At 51.9% G+C, this 20,491-nt stretch overlaps 1 protein-coding gene across 6 annotated transcripts in view; it reads right to left on the bottom strand.

The window, feature by feature from the left end:
• Positions 1 to 20,491, bottom strand: part of PI4KA (phosphatidylinositol 4-kinase alpha) — a 151,996-nt gene that overhangs the window by 3,859 nt on the left and 127,646 nt on the right. For 4 of the 6 annotated variants that reach the window (XR_003307106.2, XR_002727871.3, XR_002727872.3 and 1 more), the window contains exons 37-50: positions 19,544 to 19,663; positions 19,284 to 19,363; positions 18,965 to 19,158; positions 16,550 to 16,640; positions 15,981 to 16,148; positions 15,245 to 15,298; positions 9,500 to 9,620; positions 7,317 to 7,446; positions 6,329 to 6,399; positions 3,688 to 3,760; positions 3,520 to 3,590; positions 1,352 to 1,461; positions 774 to 878; positions 567 to 692 (exon numbers count right to left, since the gene is read on the bottom strand). Coding sequence is in view for 1 of the 6 variants with exons in the window: in XM_023197967.3 (XP_023053735.1) it covers positions 567 to 692; positions 774 to 878; positions 1,352 to 1,461; positions 3,520 to 3,590; positions 3,688 to 3,760; positions 6,329 to 6,399; positions 7,317 to 7,446; positions 9,500 to 9,620; positions 15,245 to 15,298; positions 15,981 to 16,148; positions 16,550 to 16,640; positions 18,965 to 19,158; positions 19,284 to 19,363; positions 19,544 to 19,663 (1,514 nt within the window). In the remaining 5 variants the exon portion in view is untranslated. Of the gene's footprint in view, positions 1 to 566; positions 693 to 773; positions 879 to 1,351; positions 1,462 to 3,519; positions 3,591 to 3,687; positions 3,761 to 6,328; positions 6,400 to 6,780; positions 6,961 to 7,316; positions 7,447 to 9,499; positions 9,621 to 9,967; positions 10,128 to 15,244; positions 15,299 to 15,980; positions 16,149 to 16,549; positions 16,641 to 18,964; positions 19,159 to 19,283; positions 19,364 to 19,543; positions 19,664 to 20,491 lie in introns of those variants that run through there. The other 2 variants (XR_002727873.2, XR_002727874.2) reach the window with 2 other exon arrangements.

Raw genomic sequence — 20,491 nt, 5'->3', positions numbered from 1 at the left:
CGGATCAGCAAGCCAGTCTTCGGCAGCAGGAGTGACAGGGGCTGTCTGTGGATGTGGGGGTGTAGGTGCTTCCTCCCACACCCAGAACTTAACTTTCTTCTGAGGAGTCCAGCCCAGCTCTACATTCTTTTGACTCCCAAAGTGGCTTACAGATGCTCTGGTGTTTTTTTTTTTTAAATGGAGTCTCGCTCTGTCACCAGGCTGGAGTGCAGTGGGGCAATCTTGGCTCACTGCAATCTCTGCCTCCTGGGTTCAAGCGATTCTCCTGCTTCAGCCTCCCAAGTAGCTGGGACTACAGGTGCCCACCACCATGCCCAGCTAATTTTTTTATTTTTAGTAGAGATGGGGTTTCACCATCTTGGCCAGGATGGTTTTGATCTCTTGACCTCATGATCCGCCAACCTTGGCCTCCCAAAGTACTGGGATGAGCCACCACACACGGCCCAGGTGCCCACGTTTTAACCCTTAACAAAGGATGACTGAGGAGAGCAGGGTGTGAGTGGAGGCTGGGATGGAGTGGAGTACACACGCACCCACCCACCCCAGGCTGTGGCTGCCCTGGCTACCTGCTGGAAGGCCAGGGTGGACTCGTCCCCGTACTGGCGTGTGAAGTAGTCATACATGCCGAAGTCTGTCTGGCGGCCCAGCTGGTCCCGGGAGGTGCAGTCGGGGATGCACTCAATCACCCCGCACTAGGGAGGAAAGGCCAGTTTTGAGCCTGCCGGATGCGAGGGGCCCAGGGCTGCCCTACTGGCTCCACTCAGGGAACTTACCCCAGGGGCAGTGGCCACCACGCGGTAGGGAAAAACAAAGAGGTCCAGGCCGACCAGCTGGAAGATGTTCTTGAAGAGGTCGATGATCTGCAGGGCCAGCATGTCCTGGGAAGCCAGGACGTGCGGGATGCGGTCAGCTGGCCATGCACCCCAGCAGCTCTTCTGGCTCACGCAGGGCAGAAGCCAAGCACCCAGAGATGGAGTGAGGTGGGGAGGCCACAGCTGAGCAAGTCTGGAAGGCCTTGCTTTCTGACCATCAGGGGCTGGACTCAGGCTGCTGGGACCATCAGGTCCTGGGCTGAGCATGAGGCTGAGCTGTCTGGTGGGGTGTGTGAGATAGGGCACCCAACCCCTGGGCAGTTCCCTCAGGTGGGCACTGGGGGAGATAGTGGGAGAAGGGCTGGAAGGAGAGGCCTCTGGGTTTTGCAGAAGCCCTAATTTACCCCATGGCACCTGAACCATATAAGAGGTGGCAAAGATTCACATTTCTGCATATGAGATTGGACTCTGGCGGGCCTGGAGCCTTGGGGAGCAGCAAGCCCAGCCCCTAAGCCTACCCCAGGCCTGACCCTGCTTACCTGCCGGCAGTCGTCCCCCACTTTGAAGATGGCTGCCTGCCAGGAGATCTTCTGGCCGTCAGCCTCCTGTGCGCTGCATTCATCCTCGGAGTCTGAGCGGCACCGCAGACCTGCCCACAGGGAGAGAGGCCGTTGTTAGCCTGTAGGCAGTGAGAAGCCCTCTGAGGGGGCCACGGGTAAGTCCTCTCCCATGCCTGAAAGAAACCCCAGCAATCCTGGGGATCACTTCTTCAAAGCTCCAGGGAGGCCAAGAAGGAGCCCAACAGTGTGGGCGGCAAGCCACCCAGGTGCCGAAGCAAGAGACTGAGGGCATGAGCCGTTCCAGTATATTATATAAAATAACAAGTTATATAGATATAAATCATAGATACAATTATATATATCATTAATCATCAGTTTGTAGCAATTACTCTTTATTCCAATATTATAATAATCTTTGCTCTACAATCATAACCTAGGAGAAACCAGGCCATACAGTGATAGGAGCTGAAGGGACACAGTGAGAAGTGACCAGAAGACAAGAGTGTGAGCCTTCTGTTAAGCCCGGACAGGGCCACCAGAGGGGTCCTTGGTCTAGTGGTAACGTTAGCATCTGGGAAGGCGCCCGTTACCTAGCGGACCGTGGTCTAGCAGTAGGAAAAGCACCCGCTACTTAGCAGACCGGGAATGGGAGTCTCCCTTTCCCCAGGGGAGTTAGAGAAGATTCTGCTCCACCATCTCTTGTGGAGGGCCCGACATCAGTCAGGCCCGCCCGCAGTTATCCGAAGGCCTAACCGTCTCCCTGTGATGCTGTGCTTCAGCGGTCACGCTCCAGGTCCGCCTTCATGCTCCACCCTGTACACCTGGCTCCGCCCTCTAGATAGCAGTAGGAAAATTAGTGAAAGTATTAAAGTCTTTGATCTTTCTGAAAAGAGCACAGAAAAAATAATGACGTGAGCTGTCCTGTCTCCACCTCGGCTACCTAACAGGGAAGGGCCCCCTGTCTGGTGGGCACGTGACTCACGCGACCTTATCAATCATTGGAGATGACTCACACTCTTTACCCTGCCCCTTTTGCCTTGTATACAATAAATAACAACGCAGCCTGGCGCGCCACTACCGGTCTCCACGTCTTGGTAGTAGTGGTCCCCTGGGTCCAGCTGTCTTTTATCCCTTTGTCTTATGTCTTTATTTCTATGATCTCTCGTTTCCGCACATGGGGAGAAAAACCCACCGACCCTGTGGGGTTGGTCCCTACACAACAGGGCTCAAGGAAAGCCTTGGAATAGCAAGTGGAATCCATTGTCGGAGTCTAAGAACATTTAGGCTTAAATGGAACTAAAAACAGAGCCCCATTTCATCTGCAGTGAAGACCCAGGTATGCCTGGGTCAGTGTTGGGTGCTGTGAGCTGGGGGGCAGGAGGAATGTGTCTGTACACTGGGGTCCTGGGAGGGCTCGGGGCCAGTGTGCGGACATGGCCATGGGAGGCAGGTCCCTGCAAGGGGTGGTGGCCCCCTCTGCACAGCTGGCCACACCGTCTGTACTGGATTGAAGAGTGTCTCCCTAAAATTCATGTTCACCCCAAACCTTAGAATGTGTCCTTATTTGGAAACAGGGTCTTTGCAGATGTAATTAGGTTAAGACAAGGTCACAGTGGATTAGGATGGGCCCTAATCCAATGACTGACGTCCTTCAAGGGAGATCATCATGTGAAGAGGGAGGCGGAGATGGAAGTGGAGCATCTGCAGGCCGAAGTGTGCCCAGGACTGCCAGCACCACCACCAGAAACTGAGGAGGCAAGGCGGGACCTGCCCAGAGCCTTCAGAGGGGGCACGGCCCTGATGACACCGCGATGGTGGACTCCAGCTTCCAGAACTGATTGTCTGCACAGCAGCCCTCAGAAACTAACACCCCACAATGGCCCTGGGCCCCTCAGCCTCAGGCAGAAGCCTGCTGGAGTATGCCAGCTGACTCACGGCAGACAGACCTCTAGGGGTGGCACATCTGTCACTGCACTTGAGCTCCATGCCATCCCCCAATGAGGGGTCTGACTTGAGTGAGGGCAGACAGATGGACAGACATCATCTTTTATGGAGAGCTGGTACTAAATTAAACACATGCCGAAAGAAACTGGCATTAGCAAGGAAAAGCACTGAGCTCCCAAACAAAACCAGGGATCTTTACTGACCTTCTTTTTCAAGTTCGCTAACTCCACATCGCTTCACCTTGAACTTGGCCAGATATGGGGCTTTTGCAGCACTGAAAACAAAAAGAATGTGGCACCCATGATGTAGCTGAGAAAAACTGCATACGAGGATGTTGTGGAAGCGGGGGATGGGCAGGGCGAGGCGCCCACCTCTGCATCGGGGTCCCAGACTTGTAGTCGATGTCCAGCACGATGGCCTCGGGGTTGCTGGGCAGGTAGCAGCCTGTGCAGGGACAGAGGCAGTCGCAGAGAGTGCATGTGTCACCAAGGTGAGGCCAATGTCAGTTTCCAACACGGATGTTAGGTGTGAGTCCACCCTGCAGGCACACCCCACCCCTGTGGAGGGGCCTCTGGTCCTTGTCCAGGGCACCACTAACTTATTATTCTGCGGCCGCTAAGGGTCTGTCCTCCCTGACTCTTCGACTCTTCCAGCCATTGACCAAAGGAGTCAGCACCTCCCGGGACACGCTCTTGCTGGAGGAGCACTGAGCCCCATCCTCACGGATGCAGCCCTACTGCTTCTGGGGGTGCGTGTGAAGCCTGTCCTGCCTCCACCTGTCTGAGCAACCCTCCAAACAGCCCTCCATTCTTGGAGTCCCCTTTTTTTTTGGATAGAGTCTTGCTCTGTCACCCAGGCTGGAGTGCAGTGGTATGATCTTGGCTCACTGCAACCTCTGCCTCCTGGGTTCAAGCGATTCTCCTGCCTCAGCCTCCCGAGTAGCTGGGATTACAGGCGCCTGCCACTGTGCCCAGCTAATTTTTGTACTTTTAGTACAGACAGGGTTTCATCATGTTGGCCAGGCTGGTCTGGAACTCCTTACCTCAGGTGATCCACCCACCTCAGCCTCCCAAAGTGCTGGGATTAGGGCATGAGCCACCACTCCTGGCCAACATTGTTTCTTTATGCTTATTTTGTATCTTTGTGAGTTCAAGCTTCTTCAGCTCAGGGTCCATGCCTTACTCATCTTTTTAACAGCCACAATACCTAATGTCATGCCTTTTCTTTTCTTGTTTTTGTTTTTTTGAGACAGAGTCTCACTCTGTCACCAGGCTGGAGTGCAGTGGCGCAATCTTGGCTCACTGCAAGCTCCTAGGTTCACACCATTCTCCTGCCTCAGCCTCCCAAGTAGCGGGGACTACAGGCGCCCACCACCATGCCCCGCTAATTTTTTGTATTATTAGTAGAGATGGGTTTCACCGTGTTAGCCAGGATGGTCTCGATCTCCTGACCTACTGATCCACCTGCCTTGGCCTCCCAAAGTGTTAGGATTACAGGCGTGAGCCACTGCGCCCAGCCCAGGCTCCCCTTTCTCAGTGAGTGCTCAGTAAATGTGTGAAGTAAGAGGACAAGGGAAAGGCCGTTTCTGGCCAAGAAACTGCCAGTCACTAAAGGGAACATGTGCTCCTTGAGCCCTGAGAGGTGGGCTTTGAGGGGAGCCAAGCTTGGCCTTGCTGTGGGGTACAGGGAGAGGGGGGCATGCCATCTCCTCCTCTTCCTCACCCGCCCTTCTGCCTGCTCCAGGCCGTGGCTCACACTCAGGCCCCTCTGTGCTCTCCTACTAGAGCCCAGCTGGCTTCCCTGACCTCTGGGGCAAGACTCAGCCAACACGATCTAGAGCCAGGGGCTGGGGACTTCTGTGTATGCCCCTTGCAGTACGATGCTTCCAGCTCTTTTTGCCCCTCCCCAGCAGTTGTGGCCTTCCCGGTGCGGGAACAGAGGCCCTGCATGCAAGTCCTGCCCTCTCTGAGAAGCTGAGCTGTTGTGTGAGCTCAACACAATGTGCTGGGAAGAAATGGTTAAACTGGGGCCCTGCAAGGCACTCCACAGCTGAGACCAGCCGCTGTGAACCTCTGTACAGGGTCCTGGCCAGAGTTTGGAAGACAAGTTTGTGCCAATAGTTAGAAATGGAGAGAGAGACCGGGCGCAGTGGCTCATGCCTGTAATCCCAGCACTTTGAGAGGCCGAGTCGGGCAGATCACAAGGTCAGGAGATTGAGACCATCCTGACTAACATGGTGAACCCCGTCTCTTCTAGAAATACAAAAAAACTAGCTGGGTGTGGTGGCACATGCCTGTAGTCTCAGCTACTCGGGAGGCCGAGGCAGGAGAATGGCGTGAACCCGGGAGGCGGAGCTTGCAGTCAGCCGAGACCTTACCACTCTGCACTTCAGTCTGGGCGAGACTCAGACTGGAGCGAGACTCCATCTCAAAAATAAATAAATAAATAAATAAATAAATAAATAAATAAGTAAGTAAGTAAGTAAGTAAAAATAAAATAAAATGGAGAGAGAGCTGCCCAGTGAAGTCTGGATTTCCATCTTCTCTTGAAAAGCTCAGCCTTAACCACACTGGGCTTGAATTCCCACATGGCCACGGCTACAGGCACCCAGGAGCGGCTTCCTATGGGAGGCGGGGGGGTGCTGATGGGTCCCAGCACACATGAGCTGTCCCACACTGGCCCCGCCTGTGTGACCTGCTCCTGTAATGCTGGGGCCCAGGAACCCTCTTCTAGAGTAACAGCTACTGAGGTCAGTGTCAGCCTCCAGAAAAACAGCAGGCAGCAAGGAAGATGAAGGGCACCCACGGACGAGCAGCTCCTGCTCACTAGGGGCAGATTCTGGGGAACGGCTGGGGTCTTGGGGCACCAGGCACCGTGGGCCCAAGCAGGTGTGGGGCTGGCCAAGCTGCTGTGTCCACACCCTGCAGTGCCTGGAGACGGCAGCAGCCTTCACGCCCCGCGGCCCACCCGCAGGAAGAGGCTGATCCGAGCCTCCAGAAGCCACCTGCTCACCCGGCTGCACCTTCACTTCAGACAGGGCCGACAGACAAGCCTTCTTTCTCTCGTCGCCTTTAGGGTAGGGCCTGAGAAACAGGAAACAAATGCTTGCTTTGTCTCCTGGAGGAACTGGCTGCTGGGGGACAGCCCAGGGCCCCTCCTGCCTGGATTACCCTCTCTGTCCCTCTCTTCCCGGCTCTAGCTGCTCCCAGGGCAGCCAGGCACCACTGGCAGCGATTCTTGCCTTGCATTCCTCGTGGAGAATCCCCGACAGCCCCCAAGGGGTGGTTTTCTGGCAGGCTCTGCCCCTGCTGTGTGGGGGTGTGTATGGCTGGGGGTGGTGGGGTTAACGCCTGCCACCTGCTGCCACCCAGGAAACGCTAGATCCGGTCCTTTATCTTGTGGGTTAGAAGCTGCCAGCATTTGCTCTTCTTAGCACCCAGCCCAGAAAAGGGTCTCAAACTGACCAAGGTCAGAGCAGCGTAAGCACTGGAGACAGCCCGGCTAGCGTGCCCAGCATTGATGACTCCAGGGTTTCATCCCTTATGAATGGGCAAAGCCAACAACATCCAAGGATGGTGTCAGGTCCACACGAATGGAAGGTCCAGGAAAACGATGACAGGAGCTGCAAAGGCAGTCTGGTGTTCCTGACACCATGAGGATCGATCCTTCAGAGTGTGAAGAGGGCAAGGTGGCCTCAAATTGTGGAGCTATGTGCTACATTCTACAAACCTTAGGAACGAAACTAAGCTGTATTTCCTGAAACTGGCATGGCCATGCATTCTGCCATGCCTTCAAGAGCCTTGACTCACCCCAAGCAGTGCTTCCCCACCCACTCTGGCTGTCCATCAGAACCAGCAGTGGCCCCGTTGCTAGAGACTACTCTCATTCATCTGGTTGGGGCCAGGCATGGGCATTTTTAAAGCTTCCCAGGCATTTCTGCTAAGCTGCAGGGACTGGAACAAGACATCCCAGAAGGCGGTTTCTGAAGCACTGCACTTACTTGATGATAGCCGACACATTGGTGATCTTGTTAAAGAAATCAAACTCCCGCTGGTAAAAGTCCTTCGCTGGGCCAGACAAGGAGCCTGTGATCTCCTCTACTAACTGCTCTAGGAGGTCACCGATGTCAGCTGCCAAGGAAACAGAGGCTGAGTCTCTGTGGCTGCGGAAGAGGCCCCTCAGGAATATCAGCGCTGTTTCCCAGCCCCCAGACTGGCAGTGCCCACTGTGTGCTCTGCAGGCGTGGTGAGACCATAACACCTGCCATGCGCCCCTTCTGCTGTGCTGACACAGCTGACGCTGGTGGGAAAAGCTGCTGGTGCCTAAGCACAGCTCAAGGCAGGGGCCAAGCGCACAAGTGGGCGTGGAATCCTCACTGCTACACACGCAGTAAGAAAAAAGCCCGTATCATTTATGAATGTCACAGGTGAAGCAATGAGAATTAATTTTTAGTAAACTCTACCCTGAATACATGCTTTTTTTTTTTTTGTTAAACAGAGGCACACACTGGGCGGGGCTCTATTAAATAGTGCCTCTCACTATTCAAATCCCAGGCTGAATTTAAATTCCTGGGCTCAAGAGATCTTCCTGTCTCAGCCACCTGAGTTGCTGGGACTACAGCTAGTAGGTGGGACTACAGGTACACATCACCACACCTGGCTTTTAAAGCATCCTTTGTGATGAAATGGGATGTGCATCTAAGGCAGGCGCTATCCTGAGAAGCACTTGCAGCTTGTCTGATTTTGGAGCCTGGACTAACTTTTTTCACAGACCTTGGTTTTTACTTGAAAAAATGACTGACAGACAACATACAGTTATTCAGACTGAGGGATGTGGCAGATGTTTTCCTGAAAATGAACAAAAAACGAATCTTCCACTCAAAGGAACTGAAACATTTTTTGGAAAACTTGGACCTGCCACTGTGAGCTCAACAGCTTCCCTTAAAAACCCTTTCTGATAAGAGTGGCAGCATGTGAACAAATGATTTTTCCACATTGTATAAAGAAATACATCAACCTTTGAAAGATATGCATAACTCACTGGCTTATATTTTATAAATGCCCACTGTTTGATGTCATAAAAGCTTTCATGGGTCCAGGTGCGAGGTAGACCAATAGACTTGAACAAAACACAGCATGAGAAGTTTACTGCCAAATTTAAGATACCACACTACAATTAACCTTTTTATTTTTTGACAATCCTCCTGCCTTGGCCTCCCAAAGTGTTGGGATTACAAGCATGAGCCACTGTGCCCAACCTGCAATTGGCTGAGCTACAAAAAATTAAAAATTAGCCAGTCGTGGTGGCATGCACCTATAGTCTCAGCTACTTGGGAGGATGAGGCAGGAGGATCGCTTATGCCCGGGTGGTTAAGGCTGCAGTGAGCCGTGATTACACCAATGCACTCCTGCCTGGGAGAGGGACCCTGCCTCTAAAAAAAGAAAACAAAAACTACCACTTGTCAAGTGTGGTGCAGTATCAAAAAGGATCTCCACAATGACCTGAAAGATTACTAACATACAACTTCCTTTTTCAAGTACATTCACTTCAACTGAAACAACGCTGAAGTAGATCAACTGCAGAAGTGGAATGAAAATGAGAATCCAGCCATCTCCTACAAGGCAATGCCACTCTTTTGGCTAATTTTTGAGTTTTTGGGGGAAAAGTTATTTTCCCAAAAAGATGTTATTTATGTTAACATGTAATGAATGAGCTTACATTTTCTGAAATTCTGTGTTAATTTCTAATCCTCGTTAACACTGACAGCTAATGCTCACATGAACCAGCGCTCTTTGAGGACCTCAATACTCATTTCTGACAGTGCAAGGGTCCCGAGGGTGTGCTATTTGGGAACCGCTGCCCTGGGCTGGCGGCCCCTTCCTCACACAGTCACAGTTGTGTTGAGCATGGAGACTCTGGAGAAGCAGCCACTGGAGCAGAAGGGTCTCACTTGCACTTGGGAGTGCAGGCTGGCATTGGACAGCAGGTTAGCAAAGGTGACATGAAGGAAGGGTCCTGCTCCCATGTGTGCTGAAAGGTGAGAAGTGCCCTAGCAAAGGGTGGGAGTGGAGGGGTCGGTGAACTGCGGCAGTGCAGGCTGGGGAGAGGCCTGTGGGCTGTAGAAGGTGCTTGGCAGTGCACTGAAGACAGGAAGTGAGGCCCGTGGGAGGACAAAATACTCACGGTCTTTCTGGTGGCCTTCCTCGTCTAGATAAATGTTAGTCTTCATGTTCCAGATGAACTGGTGCGCCAGAAGCTGGGATTTAGACGCTGCCCACAGAATATACTCCCGCACATAGCCCATCTGCAGGAGAGCAAGGTCCCTGTCAGCCAGGCTCAGAGGGCCCTCTCCACGAGGAGGGCCTTGTCAGTAGCTGCTGACTCTCGGCATTTGGGAGGCCAGGCAAGAGTGAGGCCCAGTGGTTCTAGTGGTGTGGCCAAGCTCTCCAGGACTGGTGGTGAGTCCAGCCAGTGGCCAGGTCAAGTTCCAGCCAGCTAGTGGCTGGGACCTGAGGGGCATGGGTGCAAAACGGGCTTCAGTCAACCTTTGTCTCCTCTGTGTCTTCCCATGGGTTTGAGAAGCACAACTCTCAAACCAATTTCTGGGGTTGTCAAGTACGAGAAAAAGCAGGCTGGGTACTAAAAACTCACTTGTCAGCTGGTGTTTAGAACAATGTTCCAAAGTGACAGACAGGTTCCAGAAACATGCAGATACACCTCCTTCATAAGTTGACACATTGATATGATTAGGCTTTGTGTCCCCACCCAAATCTCATCTTGAATTGTAATCCTCAGGTGTTGAGGAAGAGACCTGGTGGGAGGTGATTGGATCAGGGGGGCGGTTCCCCCATGCTGATCTCCTGACAGTGAGTGAGTTCTCAGAAGATCTGACGGTCTTATAAATGTTTGACAGTTCCTCCTGCATACACACTTTCTTTTGCTTGCTGCCAGGTAAGATGGACCTACTTCCCTTTCTACCATGATTCTGTTTCCTGAGGCCTCCCTAGCCATGTGGAACTGTGAGTCAATTAAGCCTCCTTTCTTTATAAATAAACCAGTCTCAGGAACTTCTTTTTATTGAGACATAGTCTCACTCTGTCACCCAGGCTGGAGTGCAGTGGCGCCATCTCAGCTCACTGCAACCTCCACCTCCCAGGTTCAAGTGATTCTCCTGCCTCAGCCTCCTGAGTAGCTGGGATTACAGACGCACGCCACCATGTCTGGCTAATTTTTGTATTTTTAGTAGAGACAGGGTTTCGCCATGTTGGTCAGGCTGGTCTTGAACTCCTCACTTCAAGTGATCACCCGCCTTGGCCTCCCAAATTGCGGGAATTACAGGTGTGAGCCACTGCACTCGGCCAGGAAGTTCTTTATAGCAGTGTAAAAATGGACTAATATACACATCTATGGTCACCAACCTAAGGATCTCTCCTCCTCTTCCTTCTTGGTCATTTTCTGCCACTCACAGTAGTAACTCCAGTTTTTCTTTCTTTTTTTGAGACGGAGTCTCATTCTGTCACCCAGGCTGGAGTGCAGTGGCGCGATCTCGGCTCACTGCAAGCTCCACCTCCCGGGTTCACGCCATTCTCCTGCCTCAGCCTCCCCCGTAGCTGGGGCTATAGGCGCCCGCCACCACGCCCGGCTAATTTTTTTGTATTTTTAGTAAAGACGGGGTTTCACCATGTTCGCCAGGATGGTCTCGAACTCCTGACCTCATGATCTGCCCGCCTTGGCCTCCCAAAGTGCTGGGATTACAGGCGTGAGCCACCGCGCCCGGCCCAGATTTTCTTTTTAATTAAAAATTTGTTTTTGTTTGTTCCTAGAGCCGTAAGTTTCAAAACTCCAGTTTTAATTCCATGCCCTAGGTTTAAAAAGGTGAGCTGGCCTTTCTGGGTAGCCTCCTGGAGTCTATGGACACTGATCTGGTGAAGTATCCCTTGGATGGACATTTGTGACCTGGGTAAGAGGGGGTGGTCTTACCACAGAGGCAGAAGTCCTCGCTTTGGGTTTCCCAATTCTAACTCAGAAAATGGATCTAAAGATAAACTATGAATGTTCAATGTGTAGTACTTTTTAAATATAAGTTTGTTTTATAATTATGTAAACAATGACGGAGTTCCAAAGTCAAAATTATTAAATAGGGTACATATCTGTTACTTCCATCCTGATCTCTCTCCCTCTTTGGCCCTTTTTATTAACTTTTGATTTACTGTTCCCTTTTTGTTTTTGTTTTTTTTTGAGACGGAGTTTTTTTTTTTTTTGTGAGATGGAGTCTCTCTCTGTTGCCCAGGCTAGAGTGCAGTGGTGCATCTCAGGTCGCTGCAAGCTCTGCCTCCTGGGTTCACGCCATTCTCCTGCCTCAGTCTCCCGAGTAGCTGGGACTCAGGCGCCTGCCACCACACCCGGCTAATTTTTTTTTTTTTTGTATTTTTAGTAGAGACGGGGTTTCACCACGTTAGCCAGGATGGTCTCCATCTCTTGACCTCGTGATCCGCCCGCCTCGGCCTCCCAAAGTGCTGGGATTACAGGCGTGAGCCACCGCGCCTGGCCTACTGCTCCTTTTGTTCAAAAAAAGTATAAACAAATATGTATATACATTTTTTTTTTTTTTTTTTTTTTTTGAGACGGAGTCTTGCTCTGTCGCCCAGGCTGGAGTGCAGTGGCTGGATCTCAGCTCACTGCAACCTCTGCCTCCCGGGTTCATGCCATTCTCCTGCCTCAGCCTCCCGAGTAGCTGGGACCACAGGCGCCGGCCTCGCCCGGCTAATTTTTTGTATTTTTAGTAGAGATGGGGTTTCACCGTGTTAGCCAGGATGGTCTCGATCTCCTGACCTCGTGATCTGCCCGTCTCGGCCTCCCAAAGTGCTGGGATTACAGGCTTGAGCCACTGCGCCCGGCCTATGTATATACATTTGTATTGCCACAAGTGATATAAATTTTTTTAAACTTAAAAAAAACTCCAGGCCAGGCATGGTGGCGCACACCTGTAATCCCAGCACTTTGGGAGGCTGAGGCAGGTGGATCACCTGAGGTCAGGAGTTTGAGATCAGCCTGACCAACATGGTGAAACCTCATGTCTACTAAATACAAAAAACAGTCCGGGCGTGGTGGCTCATGCCCGTAATCCCAGCACTTTGGGAGGCCAAGGCAGGTGGATCACCTGAGGTTAGGAGTTCAAGACCAGCCTGGCAAACATGGTGAAACCCTGTCTCTACTAAAAATACAAAAATTAGCCAGGTGTGGTAATGCATGCCTGTAATCCCAGCTACTTGGGAGGCTGGGGCAGAAAAATCACTTGAACCTGGGAGGTGGGGGTTGCAGTGAGCCGAGATCGTGCCACTGCACTCCAGACTAGGCAACAGACTCTGTCTCAATAAATAAATAAATAATAACAATTATTATTATTTTGAGACCGAGTGTCACTCTGTAGCCCAGGCTGGAGAGCAGTGGCGCAATCTCGGCTTACTGCAAGCTCCACCTCCCAGGTTCATGCCATTCTCCTGCCTTAGCCTCCTTTGATAGCTAGGACTACAGGCGCTCATCATCACGCCCAGCTAATATTTTCTATTTTTAGTAGAGACGGGGTTTCACCCTCTTAGCTAGGATGGTCTCGATCTCCTGACCTCGTGATCCGCCCGCCTCAGCCTCCTAAAGTGCTGGGATTACAGGAGTGAGCCACCGTGCCTGGCTATTAATTAATTAATTTAAAAAAATTAACCGGGTGTGGTGGCACATGCCTGTAATCCCAGCTACTTGGGAGGCTGAGGTGGGAGAATTGCTTGAACCCTGGAGATGGAGGTTATAGTGAGCTGAGATCACGCCATTGCACTCCAGCCTGGGCAACAAGAATGAAACTCTGTCTAAAAAAAAAAAAAAAAATATATATATATATATATAAAAAATACAAAAAATAAGCCAGGCATGGTGGCATGCACCTTCAATTCCAGCTACCTGGGAGGCTGAGGCAGGAGAACTGCTTGAATCTGGAAGGCAGAGGCTACAATGAGCCGACAGTGCCACTACACTCCAGCCTGGGCAACAGAGCAAGACTCTGTCTCAAAAAAAAAAAATTCCCTAAAAATGTATAGCAAGAAAGAAACCAGGGAAACTCGCTGAGTCCTGAGTTGGTACAACCACACACAGAAGAATTGTTTCAGGCAGCCTTTCTCTGGTAGCCACCACCAAGAGTTCACATGGAGGCCCTGGGCACTGGCTCCCCTCCCCACTGCCTCTGGACCTAACCCTTATGCTAGGCCTGTATGGAAGCAGAGAGCCAAGCAGTCAAGGGAAACTAATGTGGGAAGGGAGCCAGGGGGAAGGAAACAGGTCCCTGAAGAGAAGGTGCCTCATGACAATCCTGTAAGTTGCCACCAGTGTGAAGGCTCCAGCTTGGTGAGTGTGGCTCCACACATATCACCGCTCAGAGGTGCAGAGAGCATGGCACCACCTAGTGAGGGCAGTGAATGATTTCACAGGACTCAGTCTTTCAACAGAGGCTGGCTGCTGTTCTAGAAGCACTTTGGTCTATAGACTCTAGGGCTAGCCCCTGGGACACCCAGTCATGGCACTCAGCCAGCCCACAGGTGGGCCACAGTGGTGAGGGCTCAGCCAGGACACATGGAGTCTGCTGCCCAATTCAGTCAGGGAAACAAGGCCAGTTCTGGGGTTGGGGAAGAGGGCAGACAAGTTGCACTCAGACACAGAGTGCAGTGGGCGGGCTGGCACTAGGGCACAGGAGGCTCAGGCTCCTGGCTGTGGTCACTCTCATGGATATTTTCTGTCCCACGACCTGTGCTGAGTACTTTATGTCCACAGACACTGTTATGGGCTGAATTGTGTCCCTTCAAATTCATATGTTATAGGAGCTCAGAATGGTACTGCATTTGGAGATAGGTACTTTATAGAGGTGATTAAGGTAACATGAGGTCAATAGGATGGGTCCTAATCTAGTATGATGGGTGTTCTTATAAGGGGAGATTAGGACACAGACACACAAAAGGATGACCCTGTAAGGATTCAGAGAGAAGATGGCTATCAATAAGCCAGGGAGATGGGCATGGTGGCTCAGACCTATAATGGTGGCTCAGACACTTTTGGAGGTGGAGGTGGGCAGATTGCCTGAGCTCAGGAGTTTGAGACCAGCCTGGGAAAACATAGCGAAACTCCATCTCTACAAAAAATACAAAAATTAGCTGGGTGTGGTGGCGCACATCTGCCATCCCAGTTACTTGGGAGGGGTAACGGGTGAGGTGCTGAGGTGGGAGGATGGCTGGAGCCCGGGAGGTTGAGGCTGCAGTGAGCTGAGATCATGCCACTGCACTCTAGTCTGAGTGACAGAGCGAGACCCTGTCTCTTAAAAAAAAAAAAAAGCCAGGGAGACAGGCCTCAGAAGGAAGCAACCCTGTTCACACCTTGACCTCGGACTTCTGGCCTCCAGAATTCATGGTTTTTTTGTTTGTTTGTTTTGTTTTTTGGCCTCCACAATGCTGAGAATAGACATTGCTGTCATTTAGCTGCCCAGTCTGTGGTGCTTCACTACGCAGCCCTGGTAGACTAATGCATACGTCACCTCGTTAATCCTCCTTACCCCTTCCGGCTGAAGAGAGCAGGATTCAGGGATTTGAGGTGACCCCACCAACAAGAGGGAAGCCTGGCCAGGCTGGCAACAGCCCCAGAACTGGCTCACTCCGCAGAGCATGCTTGGGCCTCAGGGTGAGGCAGTGGGTGAACATGGCTTCCCCTGGCATGGCACTGGGTATCAAGGGACAATCACAGAGGCTCGGGTAGGGGGAGCAAGGGGACTGCTGGGGAGCCCTGTCCCTGGGGAGGCTCTGAGGAGCCTGTGAGGGCCAGGGATAGACCGCGCACAGGCTGGGTGTGGAGCACACTCTGCAAGTGAAGAGGACGGCCATGCAGGTGCAAGCTTACCTTGTCGTACCTGAGGGCCTGCACGATCTGGGGGATGTAGAAGAGGATGGCGTCCTGTGGAGGAGGAGCAGAGTTGGCCATGACTTCTGAGAGCAGAGCCGCCCAACCCTATGGCCCAGGTCCTGCCTCTGCTTCTGCTCTGCCCACAGCAGGGCTGAGAACTGGGGAAAGCCCGGAGGATGGCGGGCAAAATGACTGATGGCTCAGAACACAGGAATGGAGGAAACAGGTAAAAGGAGCAAGGTTCCTGCTCTACAGTGGGTGGGAGGGCCTCACGCTCCTCACTGGGGAGCCTGCCTCGGGGAAAAGATCTGCTGTGGGTCAGACTCTAGAATATTCCAGAGGCCTTTCTCCACCATCATCATAGCTGTCTCGTGGGCTCCCTGGGCTCCCACAAGGAGTGAGGGACCCTCCATGGGCGAGGTCACTGTGGGGTTCCAAGACACAGCTGCACTGCCATGTGGGTTGTGTACAGCTGCCGTGCCACCTCATAATCAAACTCAACTGTGTGTCTTTAACTCAAACACCTCACTCAGGTTAAAAAACAAATGTAACTAGAGAAGACATGTGAATTAGAACTAAATCCATCTTCTATAACTACTTGAACAAAAACAGGGAAAGGAACAGTATGTAATGGGTCAACCTCATGGCCAGTGGTGGGGCCTGTGCCTCTCTCCAGGTAAGACCCCAACCAACAGTCCCACCAGAGGCCAGCTCAGCAGGGTCCTGGGCTCACCGGAGGGAAGGACCGCAGGACTTTCACCCCGTACTGCGCTGTGAGAGGGTGCGGCGGGTACATGCTGGAGAAGTAGGAGAGGCCTGTGGGTGGGTCCGTGGGTGCCCAGCACAGCACATGGCTGAGCTCCGGAGCATCGGCGTCGATGGTGTGCCAGGTGACCAGGAACTGCAGAGAAGGCGGGGAGATGCTGTGGCTTGGGCAGTCCCGGGACCTCTCGAGATACCTGGCCCACTAGCCACACAAGGATGGTCATGAGAAGTGATGTTTCTAAGCATCTGTAACCATGTGGAAGATGCTTTTGATGTGTTATGGAAAACAGTGTAACTGCAATTAGGGTGAAGTGTATTACATTTTTTTCTACTGTAAACAAATAAATGCTACAGACAAGGAATAGACAACACAGGAAATCAGAAAAATCATGAATAGTACTGAACTTGCCACGTGGCTATTTTTGTCTCATTTCCAGTTTCAGGCATTTTTGTCTCATTTCTGGTTTTGTCTCATTTCTAATTTCAGTGCTGTTTTGTGCAGTTTGAACTCAGGCCCTGGCACATGGGCTACACTACCTTGATCGCTTCAGGCACGTCACTAACAGCTCCTGGGTCCAACCGAACGAGACGGGTCACTTCGTTCCCGATGGCTTCTGTGTTCTTAAACCTACAGGGCACAGAGGGTATGGGTGGTGCTGCCTCACCAGGGAACCCGTGCTCTCCCACACACTGGAGGGAGGGGAGCCAGAGGGAAACGCTGAACTGGAGGGATTCATATCAATACCAAGTGACGGCTTGGGTACAAACAAATAGAATGAAAACCTGCTATTTGATAGCACAACTGGGAGACTACAGCCAATAATAATTGTACATTGAAAAACAACTTTAAAAGAGTGTAGGCCAGGTGCCGTGGCTCAGGCTGTAATCCCAGCACTTTGGGAGGCCGAGGCGGGCGAATCACAAGGTCAGGAGATCGAGACCATCCTGGCTAACACAGTGAAACCCCATCTCTACTAAAAATACAAAAAATTAGCCGGGTGTGGTGGCGGGCACCTGTAGTCTCAGCTACTCGGGCTGAGGCAGGAGAATGGTGTGAACCCGGGAGGCGGAGCTCCGGGGGAGCTAACTCCGGGGAGTGTAACTGGATTGTTTGTAACTCCAAGGATAAATGCTTGAGGGGATGGATACCCCGTTCTCCGAGATGTGCTTATATCACATTGCGTGCCTGCATGAAAACATCCCATGCACCTCATAAATACAGACATCTACTACATTTGCACAGAAATTTAAAAAAAGTTCAAATAAAAAATGGTTAGCCAGGTGACAGCTAAATGTTCTATTATGCCACTAACTAATAGGTCTGAACATTAGTGTTTTTTTTTTTTTTTTTTTTTGAGACGGAGTCTCGCTCTGTCGCCCAGGCTAGAGTGCAGTGGCGCAATCTCGGCTCACTGCAAGCTCTGCCTCCCGGGTTCACGCCCTTCTCCTGCCTCAGCCTCCCGAGTAGCTGGGACTACAGGCGCCCACCACCGCGCCCGGCTAATTTTTTGTATTTTTAGTAGAGACAGGGTTTCACCGTGTTAGCCAGAATGGTCTCGATCTCCTGACCTTGTGATCCGCCCGCCTTGGCCTCCCAAAGTGCTGGGATTACAGGCGTGAGCCACCGTGCCCGGCCAGTGTTTTTTTTTTTTTTTTTTTTTTTTGAAAAAAGCATTATTATCCGCTGTGATGAAATGCTGGAACTTTCTTAAAGAAACACGAATTTTCCTACACTTACTGTTCAAAAGGCTTCCTTTCACCATCCCTGTCCTAAAACTCCTGCCTCTTATTCCTTTTCCTACCATGTCTTCCCCTGACTCTCCACAGCTACCCATCCAGTGAGTCAGTGTCTCAGTCCACAGTCCAGGGGCCACAAGGCACCTGGCCCATGAAGGGGCAGCTACTAGTTTCCAGGTGTTCCCACCTCGGGCTAATGCAAGGCAGATGCCCCACGAGCACTGTGCTTTGAGGCAATGCAGAGCTGCTCTGCGATCCTACTCCAGGGGATCAAAGTAGGGCTGGAGGGAGGATGCAGTATATTGGCAGGTCTGGGCTCACAACAGAGAATCACCCACCCTGGATACATTCATAGGAGGCTGTGGACCATCTTGTGGAATTCTTTTTTTTTTTTTGAGACAGAGTCTCGCTCTGTTACCCAGGCTGGAGTGCAGTGGCGCGATCTCAGCTCACTGCAAGCTCTGCCTCCTGGTTCACACCATTCTCCTGCCTCTGCCTCCGGAGTAGCTGGGACTACAGGTGACCGCCACCACGCCTGGCTAATTTGTTTTGTATTTTTAGTAAAGACGGGGTTTCACCGTGTTAGCCAGGATGGTCTTCATCTCCTGACCTTGTGATCCATCCACCTCGGCCTCCCAAAGTGCTGGGATTACAGGCGTGAGCCATTGCGCCCGGCCCCATCTGGTGGGATTCTAAACAGGGACACTGCAGTCCCTCTCAGCCACCATCGGTCTGAGGTTCTGTCCCCGTAAGAGCTGCCACAGGCAGTTCACAGGAATGTGGCTGCTGTCTGCAGCATGTGCCTCCTCCAAGTACTCTGCCACTGAAAGGTGACATCCAGGAACAAACCCAAACCCTCCCCAAGGCGGTTCCAGCAGCCGCCTGCCAGGAGTGACAGCTTCCACATGCTTCCTATCCGGCATGAATCAGATCTTGGCTCTGAATTCACCCTGCTGCTACCTCCCTAGGCTCCAGGTGCAGCAGCACCCCAGGCAGACGTTGGAAAAGATCACAAGGGTTGCTGGGTTATCTCTGCACAGAAGAGCTGGGGGAGTGTCCTGGCACTCGGGGATCAAAGTAGCCTGCTAGACTACTTCCTGACTGTCCTTGAGAGGGGCTGCAGAGTGCTCCCCAGCATTCATGACCCAGCTGGCAGGCGCCCTATACTGGGCCTCTGGTGAGGCCTGTGTCAGGCTGTGGTGCCTGGGGGCCCACCTGGCAGGCAGCTGCACAGCCAGGTAGGGAGAGATGCTCCAGGCCAGGTTCACGTTGTCCTTCCACTGCTTCTCACTCAGGCTGATGTACTTAGATCTCCAGTTGGCCACGCTGTTCTCTCCGGCCTGGTCTAGCTCTAGTTCTGGGGCTGACAGTGGGTTGTACCATGTGATGAGCCGCTCGATCTCAGTGGCCTGGCAAGATAAAATATAAGGCCTGATATGCACGCCTTCTGTGAGTGACCACACACTGCCCCGGCCACCAGGTGTTGTATGGGCAGGTGGTGGGCAGCAGGCACAGCTGCACCTGTGGGCCTCACCAGCAGGGACAGCAGGAGCGTCCTTCGCTTCATGTAGTATTTGTGTAGCTGGGAGCCCCGGTTGGTTTTCTTAGACATGCCTAGGAGGAAAGACAAAGCACAGGTGTAGTCCTCAGATGCCACCTGCCTGCCCTGAGTTTCTAAACCTAGAGGAAGCTTGCAGTGCTCTGTTCTGTTGTCTGAGCAAGTGTCCATCAAGTAGCTCGCAACCAGAATGGTAACTTGTATGTGATGGCCCCAGGAGCATGCCTCCCACTGACCTGACTTCTTGGAGATGGTGGACATGCCACTGGATAGGGGGTAGGTGTTGATCCAGCCTTGGGTGGCTTGTTGCCGAGAGCCAACAGTTATGTCCAGGTTGCTCCGGGTATCCTGATTATCTGAGGGCAAACACATTGTTGATTCTAGAGTGAGGTGGCTCAAGAAAAGGTATCACAAAAAGTAAACTAATATTCACCAGAGATAAGGCAATCAGTGGTACAGTGGGCAGGAGTCCTGGAATCGACTGTAGGAACAACTCTGTCTGGATGGTGAGTTTTCCAAAAGCGTGAGTAATTCTTTATTTTAACTATTCTAGATGGAATGTTTAAACATTTTAATTATATTTCTTCTATCCTTTTCAAATACTTTTTATTTAATTAATTAATTAATTTTTGAGATAGAGTTTTGCTCCTGTCACCCAGGGTGGAGTGCAATGACACAATCTCAGCTCACTGCAACCTCTGCCTCCTGGGTTCAAGCGATTCTCCTGCCTCAGCCTCCCGAGTAGCTGGGATTACAGGTGCCTGCCACCACACCCAGCCAATTTTTGTATTTTTAATAGAGACGTGGTTTCGCCATGTTGGCCAGCTGGTCTTGAACTCCTGACCTCAGGTGATCCACCCGCTTCAGCCTCCCAAAGTGTGGGATTACAGGCGTGAGCCACCGTGCCCGGTATATTTTTCATTTTTGAGAGGGAGTCTCGCTCTGTTGTAGTGCAATGGCGTAAGCTCGGCTCACTGCTACCTCTACCTCCTGGGTTCAAGCTATTCTCCTGCCTCAGCCTCCCGAGTAGCTGGGACTACAAGCGCCCACCACCAGGCCTGGCTAATTTTTGTACTTTTAGTAGAGATGGGGTTTCACCATATTGGCCAGGCTGGTCTCGAACTCCTGACCTCAGGTGATTAACCTGCCTTGGCCTCCCAAAGTGCTGGGATTACAGGCGTGAG

The sequence above is a fragment of the Piliocolobus tephrosceles genome, chromosome 19 (genome assembly GCF_002776525.5).
Source record: "Piliocolobus tephrosceles isolate RC106 chromosome 19, ASM277652v3, whole genome shotgun sequence".
Lineage (NCBI taxonomy): Eukaryota > Metazoa > Chordata > Mammalia > Primates > Cercopithecidae > Piliocolobus > Piliocolobus tephrosceles.
Note: the sequence above shows the minus strand (reverse complement) of the source record. Positions and strands in the feature narration are given on the sequence as shown.